General features: G+C 48.1%; 1 protein-coding gene and 1 long non-coding RNA gene across 6 annotated transcripts in view; one reads left to right on the forward strand and one right to left on the reverse strand.

Moving 5' to 3' along the window:
• Positions 1 to 22,971, forward strand: part of Gm40874 — a 49,247-nt gene that overhangs the window by 18,744 nt on the left and 7,532 nt on the right. The window lies entirely within an intron of this gene.
• Cdhr3 (cadherin-related family member 3) overlaps positions 19,014 to 22,971 on the reverse strand; it is a 59,107-nt gene continuing 55,149 nt past the window's right edge. For 2 of the 5 annotated variants that reach the window (XM_011243893.2, XM_011243894.2), the window contains 3 exons: positions 21,766 to 21,814; positions 20,136 to 20,287; positions 19,014 to 19,367 (listed from right to left, as the gene is read on the reverse strand). In XM_011243893.2, the coding sequence (XP_011242195.1) occupies positions 20,139 to 20,287; positions 21,766 to 21,814 (198 nt within the window). In that variant the 3' untranslated portion in view covers positions 19,014 to 19,367; positions 20,136 to 20,138. Of the gene's footprint in view, positions 19,884 to 20,135; positions 20,288 to 21,765; positions 21,815 to 22,971 lie in introns of those variants that run through there. The other 3 variants (XM_006515190.4, NM_001024478.1, XR_872429.3) reach the window with 3 other exon arrangements.

The following is a 22,971-nucleotide window of genomic DNA, read 5'->3' on the forward strand; positions in this document are numbered from 1 at the left end:
TTCCCTAGGCAGTCGTCTTAGGGAGAAGTTGAGCTGGGAATAATGCAGGAACTCTTAGTGCCAGAGCTGGCACATCAGCATGAGAGCAAACAGGAAGCCAGCATCAAGTATGGCCTTTTCCAGGAGCACCAGGAGAGTGAGACACAAGCACCTGGGATGCTCCACATGGACTCTTGTGATGGGGATCACTTCTGCCCCACCCCAACTTTTGCTTCTGCCTTCTACCTGCCACTTAGCTTCCCATCCCCTAATTCTCACCCTCCATCACATCCCTGATCTCATCACGCAGCCTCATACATAAGTGAGCTCCCAGGAACATCCTTGCTGGGAGTTGTCACCAGTCTGGCTGCCCAGGGGCAGTTGAGTGATGTCATCCTAGGACATGCCACTCACCATGTTTACTGAACATCATTAAGGCTTTCTCTAGTTTCTGGCCTGATTCAGATCTGGGGAGACAGCAAGGGCAGGCCAGATGGGCACAGAGCCAAGGCTGGAAGCTAGGGTGTACCTTGTCCTGTAGGAAGTCACTCAAGCAAGTCCTGGCTGTGGATCTGTCACCAGAGATGAGCTAGATTGAGTGAAGGGTGTGGCTTTGAGCAGGTTGCTTATTGGCTTACAGATAAATCTGCTAGGCTCATCCCAATGGCGACCTAGACCTAGCAAGACCTAGCATAGCTTTTTCATCATCACCTGTGAACCAGGTGCTGGTGGCCTAGAAGCATGTAAGAGAACTATTCACTACCACAGCCCCCTCCTCTCCTCCTCCTCTCCCTCCTCCTCTTCCTCCTCCTCTTCCTCCTCCTTCCTCTCTCTCTCTCTTTCTCTCTCTCTCTCCCTCCCTCCTCTCTTACTTTCTCCCACTTTCCTTCTCCCACGTGTTTCTGGCCAGCTTCTCTTTCTCTTTCTGTCCTTCTCTGTCTCTCCCTTTCTCTACCTCTACCCTTTTTCCAGGTCCCTGCCCCTCCCTTCCCCCACAATAAACTTTCCTTACATTAGGTCTGTCTCATGGTGTGATTTGCTTAATAATCCTGCTTGTATGCCCATCACAGAATGTCTTCCCCAAGAGCCATCTCCTGTCTGTGTCTCAAATCCCTGCCATGTGATTCTCTCACCTTTAGCATCCACCCTTCACCCCCACCCACTGCCTTAACAGAGATGGAGGTCAGGGAAGCCTTGCGCTGTGCATTCATGTTCTCTGGACGCAGTTTCTATTGAGAGTCCTCAGGGCATCTACCTCTTCCTGTACCTGAAGCTAAAGCCAAAAGGAGTCTCTCCTCCTGACTCCCACTCCCTTGCTCCATGAAACAAGAGCCAGACCAGTCCAGCTACTTCCTTGGGGTGGAAGGGAATTTGAGGAGGCATGAGAGAGGAAAAAAGAAAAGACTGGAAGGAGTATGTTCATTAATATTTCAAACATGTGGTTGCCCTTACACTTTGCTAGAAAATAATGACCTATCTTGTATAAACCAACAAAACCCACAGCAATGGTAGGGAGGAGATGAGGGAAAAGATAGTAGGAGGAAAAGAGTGATTGAATGGTCAGCGCTTGTCATATTCTCTGTGTGTGTGTGTGTGTGTGTGTGTGTGTGTGTATGTATTGGTGTTTGTGTGTATGTATGGGTGTGTGTGTGTGTATGGGTGTGTGTGTATTGGTGTTTGTGTGCATGTATGGGTGTGTATTTGTGTATGTGTGTGGGGGGGGGGTGTTTTGCCTGTATATATCTATGCAGCAAAGCATGTACCTGTTGCCCAGGAAGGTTAAAAGAGAGTCAGATGCCATAGAACTGGAGTTTACAGACAATTGTAAGCCACCATGTAGGCGTTGGAAATTAAACCCAGGTCTTTCGGGAGAGCAGAGAGTGCTCTTAGCTACTGAGCCATCTCTCCAGCCCTGAAGCTGGTGAGTTTTTCCAAGGCTGTACCCCCTGAGCTCTTGCCCACTAGCATCCCCGGGCCAGGCCAGTGGTGCTTGATTGAAACTATTGGATATCAGGTTACCCATGCCTGAGGTGGCAGGAATTCACTGAATAGCAGCTTCAGCAGATACTCCTGTTGGCCAAACAGACAGCTCTGCAAAACTAGATCTTTCTCATGCCACCCAAGCTTTAAATACAGCCAGTCCCCAGCCATCTTATTTTTTTTTCAGGGCATCTCATCCAGACACAGGAGATACATAGCCTTAAGATGTGTGGACCACACTACTCACATGCAATAAGTGAGCTCAGCCGTGGGGTGACAGCAGCTACAATATGCAAATGAGGAAGTGTGGCTGTGAGTCCCTATGAGGAGACAGAGAATGTATGTTTGGTCTCACTTTCATTTGCTGTAAAATTATTCCTCTTCAGATGGTTTTCATTTAAAATCATTCTTAGTTCCCAGGCCACAAAACAAAACAAAACAAAACAGAACAGCAAACTGGTCTTGGCTTTAAATCAATTCTAAAGCAGAGGGTGGATCTTCTTAAATGTAGATTGGAGCAGATGAACTTAGGAAAGACTTGACTCTGGAGGTGTGAACCCAGGCTCTTTGAATGCAGCCAAAGCTATCGGCTTTCTAAAGTGCAGCACTTACCAACAGAAATAGACCTCAGGGGTGTGTGTGTGTGTGTGTGTGTAATTTCCCAAGGAGCATCACTGTGCATGTGGATTCAGACACGGAGAGAGCTCTCACACTTTGAGGCTAGAGAGTCGTAAATGATGTCCTGCTCTTTTCAGAAAAGGGAAGAAGCCAAGTAGACCATACTGGTTGCATGACAGAATGACTGTGGGCATTTCTCCACCATCCCCTTCTAGACTTGAGCTGGGCTTTGCTTTCTCTCGTGTTCATAAGCCTACGTCATCAAGAAAATAACGTTAATTATTAGATTAAAGACAGACATGGGTAGAGGCATGATCCTTGAGAAGAACACACAGGAAGTCCATTTCTATTAAATGCCTTAACTTTATAAAGTCTGTAGCTTTACCTCTAGAACATAGTTGGGTATGATTTTCAATTTTTTAATTTTGGGTATATGAGTGCTTTCCTTGCATGCTTGCCTATTGCTCGTGGGGGCCAAAAGAGACATCAGATTCCCTGGAGTTACGCATAGTCGTGAACTGCCATCTAGATGCTGGGAATTGAAAGAACAGCCAGTGATCTTAACCACTTAGCCACCTCCTTAGTTTGGCATAGTTTATGTTGCAGCCATGAGTGCTATTTATAGATTTCAGAAGCAATGTCTTGTTATTAAAATAATTTCCTTTCAGATGAAATATTTTCTTTTTAAAATACATATCTTTTACTGAAAATAGGTTTTTTTTTTTCCTTCTACCCATGTCTTATTGTCTACCCAGCATCTTGTAATGAGGTCTCTGATATAGAACTGATGCTCAAAAACATATGTGATGGCTGAGTAAAAGGTAAGATTCCAGACATGAAGGTTGCAGGTACAAAGGCCCTGCACTGTGAGGAGGCAGATCACAGCTATGGGACTGGATGAGGTTCAGTGAGAGGCATGTGGGGTTGCTCCCTATCCATGCCAGCCAGCTTAATCTTACATGCACATGCAGTGAGGGCCTGGGAAGACTTTAGGAGACGTAGTCTCCTGTCCACTTGGTCAGGCGACGAACAGGCTTATTATCCCAAGAATATAAGCTACACACACATACTCAGAAGCACTTACTGTGGACAGAGGCACGTTTACGGTGGACCGTGAAAATGCCAGCTATTCTCCGCAGTCACCAGCTTCTGGGAGACGCAAACGTGCTTTAGGGGAAGCAACACGGAGACCAACTTCTAAGTAAAGTGGGTAGTGGTGGCATGTGTGCTGAGGTCACATGGGGTTGCTTGTGCTGGGGGTGGTTTGAAGGGACAAATGAGGACTGAGCCAGGGGCATGGACAGAATCAGATCTCTATCTCCCTTCCTTGCAAAAGTCCTCTTCCAAGGAATGCCCCAGAATTCTTCCAAGATGCCCATGCTTCCGTTGGCCTTGTGCCTCTGACCGAACAATGCAGTCACATGAGGCAGTGGCTGTGCCGTGGCAGGAGGTTTCCTGGCTCAGACAGGGAGGCTTCAGAACGACTTCTGACCTGGAGGCAGAGGTTGGTGGAGGCATGTTTCAAATAGGGTCATCTTGAGTTCCCTCCTTGATGTGGAACATTCTATAATATTATATAACATGGCTTAAGGATTGGGCTTTGGTTGTGTGGGATGGAAGTATGTGGCAAATCACAAGACTAAAGGAGAATAAGAAACAAAGCAGACGTGCGTCTCCTATTCTACCTCTGTTCCCAGGATTTCGATGAGCGGGGCTCACAGTTAGTTCTCCTGGTACCTGCGGAACAGGTGATCTACTTGGCTGCAAGGGGAGATGCTACACAAGTTCTAGGCACTGGGAAGTTTGGGTGAAGGAAACCTGCCATCCTATAAGAAGATAACAGTCTTTTCTGCCAAAAACAACCGGAACCCTGGTGGTCCACCATTCAGGCACTGCAGACAGCTCCCAGGAGCTCTGAAATGCCTGTTCTTTGCTGGGTAGTCCCAGGAGGGCCATCTGTCTCCCAGCTCTGCCTCTGACCTAACTCTGGAAGCAGCAAGCTAAGCACCAGAGGCCCCCTGGGTGTGAGGTCCCCAAGTCAGTCAAGGTCTCCATTGTATATACACTAATTGCCTTGGTCACTGCTGACTTACGGGAACTCCATGGTTATCCAGCTACTTCTGCCAAGCCTGAGTGACCTCCCAAGTGGAGGCCCAGAAAGAAATGAGAGATTCCAGAGTCCCTCCAAGCTCTCTGTAATAGAATTTTGGATTTAGTGTTTTGTCTCATCACTTTGTCTTACTTATTTTATGTAGGTGATATAAACATCTGGTACCCAGATCTCCATGCATTTTTTCATGCCTTGCTAGCCCCGTGAGGGGTTATAACCCCTCTGCTCTCCCATCCTGTTCATTTGTGTATGGACTTCACAGAGGCTAAGTAACTCACCAGGAAGCTTTTGTAGTAGGCTGAACAGATGTGTTTCTGAGACATGAGTGTGTGTGTGTGTGTGTGTGTGTGTGTGTGTGTGTGTGTGTGTGAGAGAGAGAGAGAGAGCAATGTCTCCTTAAACTTAATTCTTGGCAGTGCCCTACCACCACCACCTAGAGGAACCCCAAGAGAAAGCTCTAGGCACAGGCAGCTGGCATAGTATCTGGGGGTGGGCACAAGACAGCCGTTCTTTCAGAGAGATCCCCTGCTTCCCTTTAGGGCCTGCTCCTTCATGAAGTGCCCCCCCCCCCCCCGCTTTCTTAGGAACATTGGCCTGGCATTGGGCTCAGGACCAGGGACAGACAGTCACCCTGCACATCATGTGGCACAAGGAACACTCCAAAGCTGGAACATGTACCGCTCAGCCATCTTTAGTAGATTAAAGCCAGAGGCTTTGAAGGTCCACCCCAGTCATGACTCAGCACTTTGGCATACTGGGCACACTGGACACACCGGTTGAGCCAAGGAACTCTCAGCTGCGCCGAGCCCGTGTTGACTCATCCCAAGGGCTGAAGAGTTCCCATCCAAACTTGGAGTCTCAAATCTAGACTTGCAGAGACTCCAAGAGATTCCTTAGGGCAACTGAAAGCTAGAAAAGTCACCCAGCCTGGCTTTGTCCCCTTTCAAGAACAAATTCCTATTCCTGAAGCTGCATGGGTAGCCAGGACAACAGTTAAGGCACGCAGCATGCAAAATCTGTCTGCCGGGCTTTTGGTGCCTTAAATCCCAGGCAAGCTCAGACTTTCCACTGCTTCAGAAGTGGTTAGTCAGGCAGGGAGAACACAGACTCCTGTGCTGTCTAGCTTTATGTCAGCATGTTCCAAGCTAACATCATCAGAGAGGAGGAAGCCTCAGTTGAGAAATTTTTTTCCATAAGATCAGGCTGTGGGCAGGCCTGTAGGGCATTTTCTTAATTAGGGATGATGAGGGAGAGCCCAGCCCACTGTGGGTGGTACCATCTCTGGGTGATGATTCTGAGTTCTACAAGACAGCAGTCTGAGCAGTCCATGAGGAGCAAGCCAGCAAGCAGCACCCCTCCATGGCCTCTGCATCAGGCAGGGTTCCAGGTTCCTGCCCTGCTTGAGCTCCTGTCCTGACTTCCTTCAATGTTGATATGAATGCGATAAAAGTATAAGGCAATAGCCCTTTCCTTCCCAAGTTGTTTTTGGTGTTTTGTGTCTCATCATAGCAATAGAAACCCTAACTAAGATAGATAGTCACAGACCTTGGTCCTGGAACTGTTGATAATTAGTGCGCTGATACAGTCTTCACTAATTTTCCTTGTCTATGTAACAAGGAGTGAGGCCGGTGACCTCAAATCCCATCAGAGGTTGAGCATTCCAGAGAGAGTTTTCTCTCGAAATTCTGCTCAAGCTACAGGGTTAGGTGGGCTCTGTGCAGTCTGGCAGCCTGCAAAACACATTCACACCAACGTTCCCAGCGAAGTTCCCAAGCCCTGGATCTGCCAGGCTGTCACCTTCCAGATATTGATCTTAGCACATTTGCCAGCCTCTTAGATCAATCACCGAGCTAACCGGAGGCTGACTGATCTGTGGATTGGTTCTCCGGGAGTCTGGATGCCCAGCCTGTTTTGATGAGTCATTTTCTTAGAGCAATGTAACCAGGCTGAGGTGGGGGCGGGAGCTCTCCATGCCACTCCATGAATTGGAAGTATAGTGACTTCAAGTCACTATGCTTACAGTAGCCCGGTGACATCCAGCAGAAAAGCTTGCCACTTCTGCCAATCCGTGCTTAATGCAGTTTGTACTCCATTAGTGGCCCATGTTCAGGTTGACTCCAGAGCCAGCTGTTTCCTTGGCTGCTTTCTTTGGAACCAGTTGATGCTTGACCAGAGGTGTCTATTGGCAGAAAAATGGAGCTGGAGTATGAGTCCAAGGTGTCCAGACATGGTCTCTCTGTCATACTCTGTGGGGAGGGTTCCAGAGTGCAGGCGGCCCCAGAGGTCTCCAGGAAGGTCAGACGCTTCCCTGGGAAATACCCTCAGCCAGAGGAAAATGGAGGCTAATTTCTAAGTACGTCTCATGCATAGAGTCACTTGGATGTACAGGTGCGTTATTATCCATATCTCCCTTTTACTTGGGAGGAAACAGGCCCTACCCTACCCTATCCTTCCCTACCCTACCCTACCCATGGCAGACTTGGCTTTTTAATCAAGGGCATCAGGCAATAGCAGAGTCCACTCCTTTAATCAGCCATGTCTTCTCCATTGTGGAGACAGGTCACCTTGGGAGATAAGTCAGTAAACTGCTTGCCTTGCAAACACTGGGACTGAGTACAATTCCCCAAACCCACGTAAAAAGCCAGATATGGTAGTGTGTGCACTGGGGGGAAGTGTGGAGTGAGGTGTGGGGGGTGGGAACTAGGTGGATGCCTGGGCTTGCAGGGCAGACAGACCAGCTTACTCAGCAACTTTCAGTCTTCAAAGAGACCGTGTCTCAAAAAAACTAGGGGATTGGTAAGTGAGGAACAACACCCAAGTGTGTCCTCTGATGTTCACATGCACTTGCATACAAACATGCACACACAACCACACACACACATAATCACATATGAACACATACCCACGTGCATACATACTTACGCATACACACACACACACACACACACACACACACACACAGAGCTTCTTTTGTGACACTCCTTTAGAGAGTTATTTTATTTAGGGGTGTGTGTGTGTGTGTGTGTGTGTGTGTGTGCGGTGCGCGCCTGTGGAGGCCAGAAGAGGGCATCAGGAACTAAAGTTACAGATGGTTGCAAGTGGTCAGATGGGTGCTGGGAACCAAACCCTGGTCCTTTGCAAGAGCAACAGGTGCTTTTAACCTCTGGACTATCTCTTTGGCCCCTGTAATCTCTTTAACTCCTTTAATGGGGGAAACAATCAACTCCAAATTCAGACATGGCTCTGCTGAGATGAGCCACGGGTTTGCCAGGTTATAGCTCTGGCTGTATAGGATCCTTTAGGCTCAGAAGGAGTTAGCTTCCATGATTAACATTCCCCCAGGAGATGAAGTTACTGGCAGCCTTAATACTCTGTCCCTCTAGGGACATGCCATGCAAAGGAGACATTTGGTACAGCCAACCATCCTGTCAGACTCCCTTCTACTGCCAACCCTGGTGGTTAAGGGTTTTATTTTATCACAAAAGGGGGATTAGCATGTCTTCCGGTTCATTAAAAGCTCACACACTAAGTTAACAGAGGCACTTTCTACACCTCCATAGTGATGGGCCCAGGCAGGTTTTCCAAATGGAGCCTTCTGGGAATTTTAAAGGACTTTGGCTCGAAGCTGGAGGTCTTGACAGTACAATACTACAGAATTTACTCAGGTCAAGACTGAGGGCAGCAGGTGGTTATCCACAACCCTGCCCCCAGTCACAGAGGATAATTACAGACCTTCCAAAAGAATGGAGACTTGCTGAACCCTCACTGCCATGCCCCACCTAGAGACCACTAGTCCCACAGTGAGGACCATAATGCATGCTCTGTGTTTCAAAGGAATGTTGGGGGTCCACATGTCTCACACTCCTTGCCTCTCAACATCACCCCAGAAACCCACAGCACCAAAGTCACCAGAAGATCACAAACGAACTTCTGAGATGATAAAGCCTGACACCATTCAGAGAGCCAGTAAGTGTGAGGCGGGAAGAAGAGATACACTGCAGAGGGAGCCAGCTCTTCACACCCATCTCCTCTATCAGCATCAGCATCTCCATCTTCCATTATGAATACACCAGGGAGTGTTCCAGACCTATCGATCACGGAAGATGACACATCAACCCTCTCACTCCCACCTTAGGAAAATTGTCATTGTCACCAAGGAGGGAACTGTCACCAAACTTCCCTCATCCAATTTTCTGTGTTCTCACCAGGTGAGTCCGTACAGAAACCACCTGGCATTGTTTGATGTGCCCCTACTCGATTCTGCCCAAATGAGAGACTTCACAGATAGATAATTCAGGAAACCTATTTTAAGAACAGAAAGAAAACGAGTCAACTGGAAGCAGAGACGAGTCATGAATACACGCAGAAGAGCTAAATGAAAAATGCAGGCACTCAGGCAGCAGTTTGGAACCCAAGTGCCTTGGTGCAGTGGCTGGCGGCCTACCAATCACAGGTGGGTACCGCTCTGTGCTTAAGGGGAAACATGCACCTGCTGCTGCCACGGAGGTATATATTGTTACAATGTTACAACAGTGTTTGTCAGAGAAAGTGCTGAAAGAAGTGGCTTCATGGAGAATGGCAGACTTTTACATGGGCAAACGTTTACATCACAGGAAGGAGGCAGCTTCACAGAGAGAAGAGTATGCCAACACAACCATGTTTCCCAGGATGCTAATATAGACGAGAGAACAGCCGGGGCTTGTCTCTGACTGTTTGCTGATGTTGTAACAGGATAATGAGGCTAGGCCATTGCTGGTAGGAAGAAATTTATGTAGTCCAGAGTTCTAGAGACAAGAAACTGTAAGATAAGGTGCAGGCTGGCATCTGCTTGGTTTCTGGCGAGGGCCTCAAGTTTCTTCACTTCAGAACAGAAAGCAGAGTGGCAAGTGGGTGCATGCAGACGACAGAAAGCATGGGCCAAACTCCCTCAGTAGTTAAAGCATCCTTATATTCATGAGGTTTCTGCTCTCTACAGACAAACCCCTCCCTGGACACTCCACCCCCCCCAACATACCCCAATGACTATCAAGTCCCAACATAAGTTTCAAAGGGGACAAACTCTCTTCAACCTGGAGCAGGTTCATATCAGTTATTTTCCAATGAAGGCACAGGCCTGAAGAGTGGCCAAGTGACTATTACAGTAAGTAGGGTAATTCAATCCCTTTAAAGAATTGCCAAGGAAAATCTAGTATTTGAACTTGGGCCATCATTTTCATCAGAACCCTATGGTTTAAAGTAACAGAATCCAACTCGATGAACTGACAAGGGCACTCGGTGATTTCCACAACGGGAAAGTGATCTGAAGCCAGGACCAACCTCAGTAACGCTGGACACATGTGCTCAACACCACTCAGGAAACAGCTTTCATCACAGTTCCCTTCCCGTCGCAGTCATCCTCTGGCTGGCAGAGCCCTTTCCTCAGCCCATTAACTAGCTAATACTGGCTTTCCAGATTGGCAGCCAGAAACTACAGCACTAGGCTCTTTGAGAGACTAGGCTCACCTTGAGAGATGTATCCATGACTGAACAGTCACAGATCTTGGGGGCAGCAGCCACCTGATTGGCCTGGTGTAGGTCACATGCTTAGCTGTCCATCCAGCAAATTTTGAGAGCCCCACCAGAACATCGAGCCTAACATAGAAAATGGTTGCAGCCTGAGAAATATTGAGCAGGCAGCACTCATAATAACTTCTACCTCCAGCAGGCAATCGAGCAAAGATCTTTGAACTGTCTTTAACTACCAAATGACCTTTGATTTTGTGCTGTGTACATACATGCATGTGTGTGTGCGTGTGTGTAGGCACGAATGTGTCTATGTGCACATGCGTGCATACAGTGCTGGGATTCAAAGCCAGAGCTTTCTGCATGACAAGCTTGGTTCTCTGATCTCAGTCATTATCATTTCCCCAGTGAATTTATCAGTTGAGGTTCTTACAGACATGGAAGTTTCACTATGGTTGGTTGAAATAGAAGCCGTATTTGTGAAAGCACCTTAACGGCTCACAGACTCTCCACATGGCTCAGGGTCACAAAGCAACTTGTGCTCTGAGTCAATGAAGCACTCAGCTTCCCACGTGTCTGGCCCCAGGCCTTTGTTACGTGCTGCTTTGAGCATCTCTGTCCCTCTGCCTACCCCCATCACCAAGACAATCCCATCTTGAAGTAGTCCCTGGCTTCCTGCTCGTCCAGACTCATGATGCCTCACTGATGGGCACAGCCTAGATCATATGCCTGAGGCCTAGCCCAGAAGACTATAACAGAGCTCTGGTACCTGCCTTAGTGAGGTACCCTCTAGAACACGGCTGTTTGTCAGTTTCCTGTTACTATAAGAAAACACCTGAAGCAGTTACCTTATACAGATAAAATGCTTCCTTTGGCTTATAGTCCTAGGAGGTTCAGTCCAAGACTGGGAAGATCTATTTCTTTGGGCTTCTGGTGGGGGTGCAAGATGGCAAGGGCAGAGAGCACATAGCAGAGAAAAGTTTTTACCCCCAGTGGTGGGAGGAGTGTGGAGGATGGAAAGAAGCTGTCCAAAACTCCCCTCAAGGACAATCCCCAACAACCTAAACGCCTCCCACCAGATCCCACTTCCTAGTGGTTCCACTGCCCTCCCCCCTCCCCCACTGTACCTCCTTGGAGCAGGGACATGCCCTTACCAGGATCTTTGGGTGAGCCATTTCCAAAGCAGTGTCATATTCCCCAGGTTTGGGAAAGCTATTAAAATGCTGAGCTGCCAGCCATAAGACCATGCCCACTATACTATCCCTAAACGGTCAGGCTGCTTATCTCTTCCTGGCTCTGGAGAGACTGAGAGATTGAGCCAAGGCTCTTTGTTTCCACATGGGCCCTCCCAATTAGCCATGAACCTATGTCTGTTGTAACAAAGGGAGGCTAGTTAACACTATTGGCCAATAAAACTTGAATTAAAACATGGCTTGAAGATATTTCTTCTCAGTGAGTCTGGGTGACTGGAAGCTCACGGTGTCCTCATAAAGAAGGTATCCAGCGGGTCTCCAGTGAGGGGTCATCAGAGCATGGCTGTGCTTCTAATCGCCTTGGAACCCCTACAAATAGCTGATCAGCTTGTCTTGGCCATGTACACATGCAGCTCTGAGCTGATACCAACAAAACATCTCCCAGCCATGAGTGAGAACCTAGCAAGGGTCTCCTGGTTTGAAAAGTTTTGCAGGAGTCTAGGATGCTCCAGCTGGTCACCTTGGCTTTCTGCTTATATCTGTGAACTGCTTTATTAAGATGCCAAAGTCCCTCATTGACTTTTTTTTGTAGTAACGGCAATATTCCAGACACTGAGCTAACACTGAACATGTTCTGCCCCTGTGAAGCCCTCAGATTAGCCAGAGCATACATGAAGTGAGGGAGAAGAGGTAGGGGACAGACTCGTTTATGTGCTATTACTTTGAAAGATGTGCAGCTTTCCCCTTTAAGCAGAGGACTCCGAACTAAGACAGGAGCATGGTCATTCTAACTTCTGAACACATAATCCGACGATAAAGCATCTCCTGGTGGAAAACATGAGTGTCACCACCAACACGTAGATAGTTATATTTAATAAATGAGAAGAATCAGGCCAGAGGAAATGATGATCACTTCAGAACATCTCAGGCGTGCCAGGCACACACAGCTCCTGGGAAGCGCCGGAGAGGACGGTATGGAAGCCAATCCCCCACCTCCGGAGTGTGATATGTCTCACTACACTGTGAACGTGTGCAGAATCTTGGCCCTGGCAGGACATCTTTCTCCCTCCCTCCAGCATCACTATTTCTGAGGAGGAGGCAGCTGCCTAAGGAGACCACTAGGTGTCGCTGTGAACCTGTGAGATCCAGGCCTTCTATTAAGAAGGGCATGGCTAGGTCTGTTTTCAATCAACACGTTGTCAGTTTTTCTCCCCGAGGCCCCAGGGGTGTGCTAGGAATTTTGATTTCTTGAGAAACCCTGTGATTCAGCTGCCCTTTGTCGGTCCTGCTTGAGAGAACAGAGGTTGTCCTTGCTCCTGGAAGCTCCACTCCAGGCAGGGGGCTTCCCAGCAGGAGAGCCAGCAGCCAAAGCCCCTCCCTCGGGTCTCTCTTCTCCTTTCCCACCTTCCTTCCCCTTTCATTTCTACCTCCTATCAGTGACCTATTCCCTATCAAGTCCCCATCCCAGAGGCCTTCTTTAACCCTTAGGACGGTTAGGATATCCAGAGCAGAGCCTTCTTTTTCCTTCTGACTCAACCTCAACCCTGCCCCCTGAGATCCTTCGCCACAGTACCAGCAGCTCTCTAGCTCAGTGGTTCTCAACCTACCTAACGCTGTGATCCTGTAATGTGGTGACTCCCAGCCAGGCGAAGAACCATTGCTTGGTCCTTCTGAGCTTCAGTTCTCTGTAGGTAGTGTCTTCAGGTGCACACACTAAGCAGATCAATCGAAAGCTCCCAGGTATATCAGCATATGGCAGACATAGGTGGAAAGGGCTTTAAATTACCATGGGGACACTCATATAAACACAGTGACCTGCACAGCCAGACAGAATTTTGGACCTTCATTCGCCTGCATCTGTGGAAAGATATTGTTAAAAAGATGGACTCTAGGAATGTCCTTAGAGATTCCCACTCTGCGGCGTACTATAACCTCCTTACTGTGACAGTACTGATTAATTTGTGAAAAGACAAACTGGGGGCTGCCTTGGTCAATAGCCATAGTTTGCTTGGCAAAGGGCCATGATAACTGTCCTGGAACCTTCTTGGAAAAGGCCACTTGTGGGTAGCTGGCTGCTGTCTTCCCTTCCAGGTTTGGGCGGCATTTCCTGGTTTCCAATAACCACATTGCTGCTGCTGTTTGGGGGAGGTGGCAATGAGCCAGATCCTGACCTTGGATGCCTGAGGCTGCTCTCTGCAAGTGTTGAGACCACAGGCCCCTGAACGACCTGTGCAAAAGGAGTGAGTGACCAGCCTGGAAGGACTTCTCGAAAGCACATCTGGGTCAGACAGGTGAAGCAAAGAGGCAAAAGAGGAGCAAGCACCTCTACTGGCAGACGCAAGTAACTGCTTCCCTTCAGCCTAGGGAAGAAACGAGTCTCCTGGTTCTCCGCCTTGGGAGGCACCTGAGGAAAGAAGAGCCTGCCCTTGCTGAGCTGCACGTATGCCGTGTGGTCCTCTCATCTTGGGCGCCATTATGATGTATAAGTAAGTGTGTGGTGGAGCTAAAGAGAAGCCGAATGACTTGTGCACTCTGAAGACAAGCGGAACTGGAAACACTCGAGGATGTGCAGAATGGGCTGATACCAGAGGCCAGCGCTCCCATCTGAGGCCATGGTGATGTGCAGACCGGTGCTGCCGCTGAGCGCCACGTCTGAGTTGATGTTTGTGGCACATGTTAACACCCCAAACCATGCAGATGTCCCTGGTCTGGGCTGAGGCCTGCGGCCATCTGCTGTTGATGTCCAAGGACTGCCCAGAGAGGGCCCCGCCCCTCGCCTGCTCTGGCATTCTGGGAGAGCATGCTGCACCTCTCCTGGGCAGCGCAGTGGAACTGGCTCGGATTCCGAAGAGCCAGCTAGAAGGCGGGGAGAACAGGAGAGCTGGTCCCACCCCTTGCAGACACTTTTCCTTTTTTTACACCATCCAAAGTAAAGGCCTGGGTTGGGCCGGGCTGTGGGAGACTCAAAATATCCATTTAGGACCTGGTCATCTTCAGAACACAAATCAAAGGCCTTCACAGTTGAGCCTTGCCCATACAGGCAGAGGACACATAGCTCAGCTGGTTTCCTGGCTCTGTGGCTCCTGAACGAAGTCTCCAATCTTCACTCATCTGTTCTAAGAAGCTGAAACTCAGAACCCACTCAGGGAAACCTGTGAGGTCAGCAATGAGGTGTCGAGATGTGAGAGGCCTCACTTATTAGCCCATGGCAACCCAGAGGCTTGTCCAGACCCGCCCTCGGACTGTTATGGCTGGGGTTGTCTGCTGGTCTGAAAGGTACTCCAAACCAAGCCTGGCCCCTCAAGCCAACAGGATTGGATCTTGGAAGGGTCAAATGCCACACTCTGCAGCTGGGCAGACCAACTCTCGCCTATCTGTTCAAGATCCTTGTGAGAGCCTCATGCAGCGACTGTGGGATGCAATCTGGCGGCATCTCATAAAAGCTGCTACTATGTGACTTGATAATTCCTTTCTGAGACATGCCCCAAATAAATAAGAACCGTGTCGACGCAAAAGCCGGTAGGACGGTATTCATTGCAGTAATATTTACCGCATCAAAAAGAAAGAAACAACCAAAATAAATACCCACTAATGAATGGATAAATATGTGGTGCGTGCATACAACGAACTATGAATTATGTAGCTAGGAAACGAATGATGTACTGATACATCTAAAATATGCCTGGATCCCAGAAACGTTATGCTAAGTGAAGTATATAGGAAAGAAACGGATAAATAGCGAAGGGTCCCGTTGATATGAAATACCTTAATAGGCAAATTCATAAGACAGAAAGGTGCTTAGTGGGAGACAGTGCCTGGGAGTGGGAGTGACTGTTCAGGAGCATAAGAAAATATTTGGGGATTAAATGGTGGTGCTAACGGCATCACTTTGTGAATACAGTCAACCCCACTGAATCCTATGGTATGTGAATTAAATCACAGTAAAACGGTGACTTTTAAAAAGCCCTTTGGTGTGCCAGCTGGAGTGTGTGCACTCTGACTGGAAGAACAGATGAGACGGGCAGTGCAGGCGTGGCGCTCTTGTGAGCTTTGCCTATAAATCAGATTAACCGGCGGAACCTCTGTCAGCTGTGCCAGCTCCAAGGCAGCCACAGCCGCCACAGGCTGCTTCGTGGAAACTTAAACGTTTCTGAGCTTGCTAAGGAATTGGACTTGGACTGGCTCCGGTTTGGGCCTGTTTCTCCTCTAGAGACTATGCGGAAAGATGACAAAGCTTCTACGCATGCCTTGCCTCCTGTGGAATGGAGACTTCTAGAAGAGACTCGAGGCCTGGAGTGACCATTTTGATCTGTACCCATGGAAACAGAAGGATGCACCATTTCAAGGCCCGAGCGCTAGCTTCCAAAGAACTGATGTGGAGTTGTGTGCAAAACTGAGCGAGTCTCCTCACAGCTCAGGACCCAATGGGAAGCAGACAAGCAGAACTGTACCTTTCTGCACTGAGCTGATCCAACATATTGCTTATTCGGGTTGAGCAAGAGCCTTTAGCCTTTCTTGGAGTCAAAGGAATAATTCTGACTAAGAAACCCTGTCCAAGCTTGTCTCTCTGCTTCTTGGTAGCATTGCTTAGAATCTTGGCAGGAAATTCAGTGTTGCAGAAACAGAGGGGTTCTCTACTCTGCCAATACATCGCTGAGAGCAATGGCTATAATGGGCTAGATACCAGGCATTGCCCTCAGGGGAAGTAGTTGTGTAATCTAAAGTAACTTGGGGAGATTCCACAAAGGACCTTTCACCTGATGTAGGAACAGGGCCTGAGAGAACCCAGCATTTACTTCCTACCCTACTTCAAAAACAGAGCTGCAAGATTTCCACTGTCTCCATCTCTGCTGCCTTACCCAAACCACTCTGTCTCCTGTCTGATTAATCCAGTCACTGCCTGTTGGTCTTCTCCTTCTCCATGGGCCCTCGTTCTCCTTACATCTGGTCTCACATCAGCAATCGGTGGTGTTCCCAGCCCCTCCAAGGCTGCAATGGCTCCCCATTGCATTTGGAGAAAAAGGTAAAGCCATGATAACAATCCACAACCTGCAGGATGTACAGACTCCTCGTCACAAACCTATGACATCACGTCCCCAACACCCCACACAGACAGACATGCCCATCTCTGTGTGCACCCTGCACTTTGCCCGGGTCTGTAGCTCTCTGTCTGGAAGATTCTTCTCAGATATCTGAGTGGTCCTCCCCATCTTCCACTGACAGATCATCCCTTCCCTGTGTGGACCTTCCCTGAGCTTCTCTTTAGATTGTCCTCCTGGTCCACTAGAACATCTGCTTTTTTTCTCAAGGGTATTTGCTACCATTACTATATCATCTATAGACTGTGTGTTTTACATCATATTTATATCAAATGCTTTCTTCTCTCAGTAGAATTAAAGATTAAGTCTCAAGGGAAAAGCAAGGCCTGTTGTCCAAGGAGACATCCAAGCTGTAATGGGGGTGGGGCAGGTTCTTCAGGTATGCTCTGGTTAGAGGCTGCTTCTGGAGAAGCTGTGGGTGGGATTGGTGTGTCTTTGCTTTTCTCTGATTGGTCCTAAGTTAGAACCAAGGCCCGCCCATTTGTGGCCCATTGTCACATTGTTTCAACAATGATCTTGTGCCCAGGAATACTCAGCAGGCAGCTTCCTGGGCTGAGAATTGTGGGTAAGCAAGGTACTTCACTGGGAAGGTTGTGGGCCAGATCTATTTTCATATATATATAGCCCAGCCATCATTTGCTTACATGGCTCTCCCCCATCACTAGAATATAAACTAATATCAAAGACACAGTTTGGTTCACTGCTGTGTCTGAGCTATGTCCTCACAGCTCAGAATGGTGTCCTCGTATTTTGTAGACACTTGGTAGCAGTTAGCTGATTCTGGGTCTGTTTGTCGAGATCTAGATAGAAAAGCTGTGGCTACCACGGATGAGTAGAAGACACAACTCTACCTGATTCAGCCCATCCTTCAAATGTTTGCCAAGTGCTTGCCACATACTGTGGTGACCACTCCAGGTTGCATAACACAGGTACAGCCTGAAAATGTATCGAATGGTCGTTCTGCTGCTTCGATATATGCTCAAAATGAATCCTCAACTTTGATTTCTTCCATCCTTTTATGCCCTTCAGGTTCAAGGTCCTACTTTCAGATACCACTCTAGTCCATGTCTACTTTCCTCTAGCCCTCATGCAGTTCTCAAGACCTACCCATGTGGTAAGAAAGGGGAGCAGAGGGGGCTGTTTGAGGGGAGGGAGGACTAGGATCAGAGAGGAATAGGGAAGATTAGGACACAGGTGCTCACCACTGCACCAAGATCCCTGGTCTCCTCTGTGAGCTGGTCATCTTCCGAGTTGGGTCATTACCATAGAGCAAGTGTCACAGCTTGTCCTGATCCAGGTGACACATAGGAAAGTCTGGGTGATCCGGGTCTCACTTCCCTCCCCACTTGACTTTCTCAGTGTTGTACAGAAGAGCCACATGAGACTGTGGCTACAGTACCTGAGGCTGGTCCTCCACTTGGGCATCTCCAGTACTTTTTGACAAAGGCTCCTCAGTAAGTACACACACACACACACACACACACACACACACACACACTCATACACATGTACACTCATGCACAATTCTGAGTTACCTATTCCTCAACAGAGGAGATTCCATGCTTAGGTCAATTTACCTTTCAGATAGAGACTCAAGGAAATAATTTTTTAAAAAATGAAATGGGACAGTTTATCCACAGCCTACAGTTTATCATGGCAGACCCAGGGCAAGCAGCTAGTCATCCATGGACCTCAAATTCAAGGCCAAATATGCAGAAGGAAGTGGGGAGAGCTTTGATCTCTCTCTCTCTCCTCTGAAGCCTCCTGCTAGCCTTGCCCCATTCCTTGGACTCCTCTAGTCTCAGCTGAGGACAATCAGCTTTCCTCTTCACACAAACCTGGGCTCTCTCAAAGCCTGGTCTCCTGCCATCACAGAGAACAGAGAGCTCCCTACATCCACTTTTTGTATCCTTAATGGTCTGGTAAGCTGCTGTGAAGCCCCAGTGGCCTGCATGCTGTCATACAAGTTCATTTTACTTGCATGGATGCTGAGAATTTCTGAAGAAGGTGTTTGAGTCAGGGCTCCATAGACTTAAAAAAAAAACCCCTCTGAAATGGGTAATCAGCCACTTCACCCACTTTAACCCCACAAGGGAACGGCTCAACCTTCTTTTGCAAGATTTATACCCATTCAAGGGAGTTCCCTGGCAGCCCAGTGTTATTAATAAATCATGTCTCCGGCTGGGTCAGTTTTTACAAACGTCTGCTTTTCCTAAGAGGCTGTGCCGGCTCAAGCACACAGAGAAAACCTGCTTCCGTGCTCTCTGGGCCCCCACAGCAGGGAAATGGGTGGCTGCATGGATGGATGGCTCCTCACTGACACTTGCTCGTAATTATTACACTAAGGCCTCTGCAGCCGGGCAACAGGACACCGAGAGCAACTGAGACCTGTGCAGCTTCCCATTCTGACAACTTTTAGCTCCATGCTCAGGCTAACATGGAGTTTGAGGTCTACCACTGGGCAGAGCGTCCCTGTGTATATACACTTAGACCTGATAGCAGGAAGTAGGAAGAAGCAGGCAGGCGTTGTATTATTTCAGACTGATATTATTTCAGCTTTGAAAACAAATGTATTTCATTCCACGAGTCATCTTCATTTGAAAAGCTAAAATGAAAAGGTCTGACAATCCCAAGAGTCATCAAGGAAGCAGGGCAACGGGACCGCTCAGTCTTTGATGCTGGAGCCACCATCTTAGAGCTCTGCGACCGTGTCCTGCCATGGCTCTGCCTCCTCCCACTGGGGCAAAGTCGTAGAAGGGCATCAGGTAGAGAAGAACTGGATCACCGCTGTGAGCCCAGAATGATGGTCTCCCACTTTTATGAGTTTTTACAAGGCAAAACTAATCTATAACGATGAAGAGAATAGTGGTTGCCTCTGGGAGATGCCTGCATACGAACAGGGTGAACAACTCAGATCGGCATGCTTTGCCAAATGCAAGATAGCGCCAAATAAAACAAAGTAAAATAAAACAAGAACATCATATTTCTTCTTCCCAAATAAATGGCTCACGTTGTACCATCTATGTCTTTTGCAAAGGTGTGCAATGTTGAGCTGTATTTATTTATTTATTTTACAAGTTTATTTGTTTGTTTTATGTATTGGAGTACACTGTTGCTCTCTTCAGACACGCCAGAAGAGAGCATTGGAGCCACCATGTGGTTGCTGAGAATTGAACTCAAGACATCTGGAAGAGCAGTCAGTGCTCTTAACCACTGAGCCATCTCTCTCTAGCCCTTGAGCTCTATTTATGAGTGAACACAGGACAGACGTGTTAGAGGAAATGAGGTGGGGGTGCTGAGCTGAAAGTGCTTCCTGGCTGCCACTGTGAAGAACGAAGAAAGGGGGTAACTTGGCATTCAAATGTAGACACTCTCTGATGATGAACCCAGGTAGCTGTGAGCCTAGAGAGAAACAATCCCTGTGCCATTTCAGAAAAGGACCTCTATGTTATCAAACCCCACTTCAGAACTATTTTTAAATGTTCTTGCAGGTCCCTACTTGGGACTCTGGTTGCCTGCATCCTTTTTGCCCACGTCCGTGCGCCTGCACCAAACACTGATACTGTCCCTGTGGAGTTTAAGGAGCTACTCCCCGCCTCCACCGCCCACACAGGCTTGCCCCGGCCCTTGGTGAGGGGGCTGGCAAACACACACCTGTTATCTCCCTGTGTGTTTAGGGACTGGTGCTTCTCCAGCTGTGCCTCTGTGCTGGGTACTGGGCTCGGGCCAATTCGGCAGCTGGGTTAATGGGCCTTTCCACCTCCTGGCACCAGTTTTTGAGTTGAATTCATATATTTCCCCGGTCACTAGAGGGCAGATAATAAAGCAATCATGGGAAACAAAAAATTAAACAATTCTGTTTGCACCCACGTCTCCTCTGTTCTGTGCTGATGACTGGGGAGGGGTGAGGAAGGCTGGGAGATGTAACCCCACCCCCCACCCCGAGGTGAAAAGCAGTTTGTGAGGAGCCCAGACAGCCTTTCCATGCCCGCCTCTCCGCCAAGCTGTGCAGCCCAGACACTTGGGGCGTCTCTGGATAGGAAGGTTTGCAGGCTCAGCAAGATGAGAGGGCCATGGAAATTTCCTCATTCCTTGTGACCATCCAATAAATTAGGTTCAATTTCTAGTGGGGTTACCCATTAGGATCTGATTTATTTTTGTTTTAAAACGATTCTTGTATCCACCGTAAGAAAAGGAATTCATTAAATAAGTGCAGAGGTCATTGAATCCACCGGGCTGGCAGAGAGTGTAGACACAGACAAACTGTTCGGGGGATGAGGAGGGGCTGCCATTTTAATTGTGTGGGAGCCAGCAGACACTAATTGATGCATTTGTTCACATTAGGCCAGTTGGCTCCTTTCTTCCCTCTTTCTTCTCTCGGGCACATAAGAACTGCAAAAGTCTTCTCCCTGGCTTCTCTTTGTAAGCCTGGGTTTGAGGCAAGCCGGGCTCCTGCCACTGCAAAGCAGCACAAGTGGCCTCTCTCGGCTCAGGATCCCACCAGCACTTATGCTAATGTGGGCACATTATGGTAACAAGTACCTAATAATAGAGGGAAATTTAATTCCAACAGCAGCAGCTTCTCACTGGAGAGGAGCCATCCTCCTTCCGAGGACTGAAGCCGCCGCCGCCGTTTGCATATGAGGGTGGCAGGGAGCCAACACACTTGCCTCCTGAATTTGGTTTCCTTCCCTTTATTCACGTCTATAATTGAGCCTTTGTAAGCCGAGGGATGTGTGTAAAGGAGCTAAATTTGGAGCTGATTTCGGGAGGGTGGGGGCAATGAGAGCTCTGGAGGCCAGCTTTACCTTATGTTCATCATGTCAACCAAATTCTTGGCCCCGGTCTGGGGGTGGGGGAGCCAAACTTGCCACTTCTGCTACTAATAAGACAGCACCAGACGCGTGCAGGAAGGATCGGGTAGGTGAGAGAGGATCAATCCGTGAGCAGGGAAAAGAATATGACTTCTCGAATTTACTAGTTTCTTATACTAGTTTGTAAATAGGCAGTGGGAGAGGAAATGACACCCTAGAGAGCAAGCCTACAGGTGGGAAGGAAGAGCTGAAGTATAGGGCGGGCAGACAGGCAAGCCACGCCCACAAGTCTGTCCCAGCTCCACTGGGCACCCAACTCAGCTGTGTTACAGCCCCAAACGGTCAGCCTCACGTTGGATGAGTGGCCAAGGTGCTGACCAGTACTTAAAAGGACACTGGACACACTTCCGGACTCTTCTAGCCCAGAACACACGAAGCAATCCCCTTAGGTGGAATTGTCTTTTGGTTACCTGGATCTACGGCTTCTCCATCAAAGACAGAGTTCATCTGGATAGATTCCTAAGGCAAAGAGACTGCTTCAAACACAATTCCAAGGTTCTCCCCAGCCAAGGCTACCCATCCTCACAGGCTAAGTTCCTCAGGAAAGACTTGTTTTATTTTATTTATTTAAAAAAACGACAACAACAACAACAACAACAACAAAAAAAAAAAAAAAAAAAAAAAAAAAAAAAAAAAAACCAAGGCTAAGCCCAGACTAGTCTTGAACTTGAAATGTAGCCAAGTCTGCCTTTCCTGCTTTTACCACCATGCCTGGCTTTTCTTGCCCAAAGCAAGCTTTGAGAATATTGATTTATTCGACATCCACTGGGCCATATGTTAGGGACACCATGGTGAACCAAGCAGGTACATCTGTCTACATAACTTGCCACTGACCAACAGAGGTTACAATGAAGACACATGGCTATGCTAGGAGGAGTGTTGAATGCCATGGAACACAGGTGGCCGGCAAGTAATCCAGACTTATGGGTTAAGAAAGAGTCCTGAGAAAAATACTACCTAAGCTATGTAAAAGCAAGAGTTGAAATGCAAAGTGACTTAGACTAAGATTCACATCTCTTGGGGCATCGCTGTCAGGCAGAATCAGAAGTAGGCCCTCAGGAGCACTTACCTTGAGCCTTGGCAACCCTGCCACATACTGCCCTGCAGCTACCTACCTTGCCCCTCACAAAACCAACAAAACCAAAGCCAGGTCTTCCCTAAGCCCCACCCTCCATGATCGGTATTGTGTGCCATCCCTCAGATAGATCTGAACTCTGTCTAAGGTGCCTGTCCCCAGTCCATGGGCAGCTTTTCACTATATGATACCCCCCATACACACACACAAAGTGGCAAAAACAAGGTCTTCAGCATGCTAGCAAGAAACTATTTAGGGAGCAGCAGTCTTTTCAACGTGGGTTTCCCTTATAGGTACCATCTATCCACTTCCCCATAGCTCTTGGATGCTGAAGAGAAGAAGTGAGAATCTCATGTGTTTCAACTACTAGACCATCTAAAAAGCCCCACATTTTATGTCACGAGGGTTTATTTATTTATCAATGTGGCATAGTTTAAAGGCCATCTATGAGTGGCATTACCCAGGTACCCTAGGGTGCTTCTTTTAGATGGTAAGACCTTGGAGTCCCAGGGTTAATTCTTCGTTCCATTAGTAGACTAAC

The sequence above is a fragment of the Mus musculus genome, chromosome 12 (assembly GCF_000001635.26).
Source record: "Mus musculus strain C57BL/6J chromosome 12, GRCm38.p6 C57BL/6J".
In the NCBI taxonomy this organism is placed as follows: Eukaryota; Metazoa; Chordata; class Mammalia; order Rodentia; family Muridae; genus Mus; species Mus musculus.